At 28.3% G+C, this 3,173-nt stretch overlaps 1 protein-coding gene across 1 annotated transcript; it reads right to left on the reverse strand.

Annotated features, from left to right (window-relative positions):
- Window positions 1-295: 295 nt before the first annotated feature.
- LOC119683542 (transcription initiation factor TFIID subunit 7-like) lies at window positions 296-1,588 on the reverse strand. Its single transcript, XM_038097253.1, has 3 exons — window positions 1,416-1,588; window positions 1,076-1,282; window positions 296-1,025 (listed from the first exon to the last, which is right to left on the reverse strand). The coding sequence occupies exons 1-3, from the start codon at window positions 1,548-1,550 to the stop codon at window positions 459-461; spliced, it is 909 nt and encodes a 302-aa protein (XP_037953181.1). The 5' UTR covers window positions 1,551-1,588; the 3' UTR covers window positions 296-458.
- Between the last annotated feature and the right edge of the window lie 1,585 nt (window positions 1,589-3,173).

Below are 3,173 nucleotides of genomic sequence, written 5' to 3' on the forward strand. Positions count from 1 at the left end.
ATGAATCGTAAGGGGCTAGTAATAAAAAAGCGTTAATGTCGAAATTAGAAATGAGGAGAACTTTTGCTCCAATAAAACCAATATTCGATATATAATTGAATCTTATTTGGTACCAAATAAATTAGACTTAAATATGTATTATTTCAAAATTTTTAAATTATATTTTGATAATTTAATATTAATTATTAATTATGTATAAACAAATATTTTGAACAGTAATTTTAACTAAATTTATATAAAAAAATATTTTGAGTTAACTATAATTCATACTTAAAGGGTTTTATAAGGCACATTTCGGGAACCCTATATCATAGTTTCAAAAATGTATACTAGCATTATACGAGTATTATAATAGTGTATACTTTATGCTTTATCTAATGGTTGCATAATTGTGTCATTCATTTAATGAAGAGATGTATTATTATCTATAATAATTAATTAATAATTAAAATGCTAATTTAAAACCGTTTTAATCTTTTACGTGCCAAATCTAATTGGTGTTCCTTTTTAGGAATAGCAGTTAGCAAATGCTCAAGTGAGTCATGCAAACGTCTCTTTAGTAAATTATTATCAGTTGAAATAACTGCACGAGATTTTAAAATTTTTTCGCGATGTAATTTCCTTACTGCATTCTGTAATTTATCAATTTCAGCTTCAAGTTTCACTTTCGCTGAAGGTACATCTTTCTTTCGTTTCACAAACTTTAAGTCTTCTTCATCAGTCATATTAGGCGTATTAGAATTTTCACTTTTCGGTGAAGACTCGTCGTCACTCGTTTTATAACTTAATTCGTTCGGTTCTTCAAGAAAAATTTTATAATTTACTTTAAAAGCTTCGATATCTTTGAGCAATATCTTTTTAAGTTCCGCTTCCCGTGCAAAAGCTTTTGGATGTTCCTGTATGGCAGATTTACGAAAACGATGTTTCCGTACATTTTTTAAACCTGGTGTCAATCCATGAGGAAATAAATAGTTATCAGGTTTACTCCCCTGTTTTGGTACGTATTCTTCTTCTGTGCACATTACCTAAAAAAATTGCGTTCAAAATAGATAAACTGATGAAGTATATAACTTGCCATTTGTGATATATTAGCGGTTTTGTATAATCCATAAGGTTCATAAATTTTTTCGGACTCCACTATTGTTGGCAGATCGACAACCCTTGCATGTAATGTTTTATCCCCATAGCTAAAGGTGCCATTGCGATCTTCATCGTCTATTGTCAGATATAATTCTATTTCTTTGCCTGAGTCGATAATATCGCTCATCTCATTAGCATCTTTCTAAACAAAAGAGATTTACTAATTTATTATTAATTTATCGACAATGTGCTTATTAGGTGCATTATTTTAGTAAAAAAAGTGAATTTAATATTGTAAATTCAATTCTATAACATTATCAGATAGTCAAGTTTACTTCTGGTAAACGCAATAAAAAAGTTTCCTCAATCGGGTCAGTTTTTGGAGCCCATTCGTTACTTTCCAATTTTTTCTTAGCAGCTAAATCAAGTTTTTCCAATTCTTCTTTTAATATTTTAAGGAAATCATCCATTTTTTTTTGGCAAAAAAAAGTACTTTCTATACTTTTTAAAAATAAGTAATACCCAAAGATGTTACCAGTTAAATAATTTTAAATTTAAATTTGATAGTATTAACAAAAAAATTATCTGGTAACACTGAAATCCAAGCTTTCTTTTATAAAATCAAATTAGAGTAGAAGTAGAGTGAAACTAGTAAAATAATAGAAAAATTTTCCAACCTGATCAATTCTGATTTGTCTTGGGAGGGTCAAATTGAATAGATAAGAAAAACATTGAAGATTCCCCTTCTCCTATTGGAAATGTTCCAAGGGGGTAATCCAGTAGAACACAAAAAAAGTATGTAATAAAGATGCATTCATCAACAACCTAATGAACTTGAATAAATCGTTAAAGAGAGGAGAATAAATCGTTAAATTCGTTAACTTCATACCACAAAGTATCAACATGAAAAATGACTGTGCTAATTGTCAAATATCTTACCCATATATGTTTGAATGAATATTAGTAATATTTAAAAAGCTTGAAAAGAGAAAGCTTTTGATATAGATTAAAACACTACAGAAACACTAGACATTCAACTCATAGCTCATTGACTGTAATTTGTATTTGTACAATTTTGAGAATAGATAGAAAACGATTCATATGGATACAGATACGGTATAGATGACTGCACAATTAAATATTGACAAAAATGACTTGACAAGGACGATTTGATACTGTGCTGTGGCTGTAGAGGTATATCAAAAGTGCTCATGACAAGTATTATAAAAAATATCGCTGTTACATATGATATAACGATGCTTTACATTATCTAGAACCAAATAAATGAATTGTGAGCTTTGTTACACTTTAACTTCATCGAGTTTGAAAATACCTTCTAGTACGTTTTCAAGAATTTTGAGCAATCGTTGGGTATCAGCGACATTATGTTGAGGTAATCAACATAATTAAGTTTTAAATGCAAAATGGTATACAATAGCTTACCATCAGGGGTGATATTGACTTATGTGTGAATGAATGCTTAAAAAAGCATATGATACACATTTTTGGAGTAATTAGAAAATTAGGATAATGGGAACCTGGTTTTGTCTACTGCTTACGATAAGATAACAAGTCTCACTGACTTGAAGTAGAACTATCAAATATGCGAGTCTTGGTTTATCTATAATACTGAGGAGAGACAGTGTAGTTTCACTGGGGAATCATATTCGGAAAACTTTAATTAAACAAATGGGGTGACTTTTTTAAATTCTCTATTTTAAAATATAGTAAAGCTATTAATAAACATATTAGTAAACATATTTAATATAAATCTTTGAATTATAATTAAATTCCGATTCAGTGCTTTTTAAAATGTTTATTTTTATAATACTTAAAGTCGTAGTACTTCTTTATTTTATCTAGCTCATTAATTATACAAATATGATAACTGCATTATTCTGGATGTTCTTATATATACTACAAATAAAATGAAATGTTCCAATTTCTTGTTGTTACTCGTCTATCTAATTTAATATACCGCCCATAAATATGCAATTTCACTATAGTATTATTTACATAATTTAAGCTTTAAGATTTAATTTTTACCCCCGAAAGTATGCAATCTAAATTTTTGTAGAGAATTTATGTATACT

Source organism: Teleopsis dalmanni, chromosome 2 (genome assembly GCF_002237135.1).
Source record: "Teleopsis dalmanni isolate 2A chromosome 2, ASM223713v2, whole genome shotgun sequence".
Classification (NCBI taxonomy): Eukaryota; Metazoa; Arthropoda; class Insecta; order Diptera; family Diopsidae; genus Teleopsis; species Teleopsis dalmanni.

Bases quoted from the DNA above. Each gene is read 5' to 3' on its own strand.
- LOC119683542 (XM_038097253.1), bottom strand. From the start codon at position 1,550: ATGGATGATTTCCTTAAAATATTAAAAGAAGAATTGGAAAAACTTGAT. The intron at 1,283-1,415 runs GTAAACTTGACT...TCTTTTGTTTAG, and splicing joins TTTTATTGCGTTTACCAGAA to AAAGATGCTAATGAGATGAG. The intron at 1,026-1,075 runs GCAAGTTATATA...CAATTTTTTTAG, and splicing joins CCGCTAATATATCACAAATG to GTAATGTGCACAGAAGAAGA.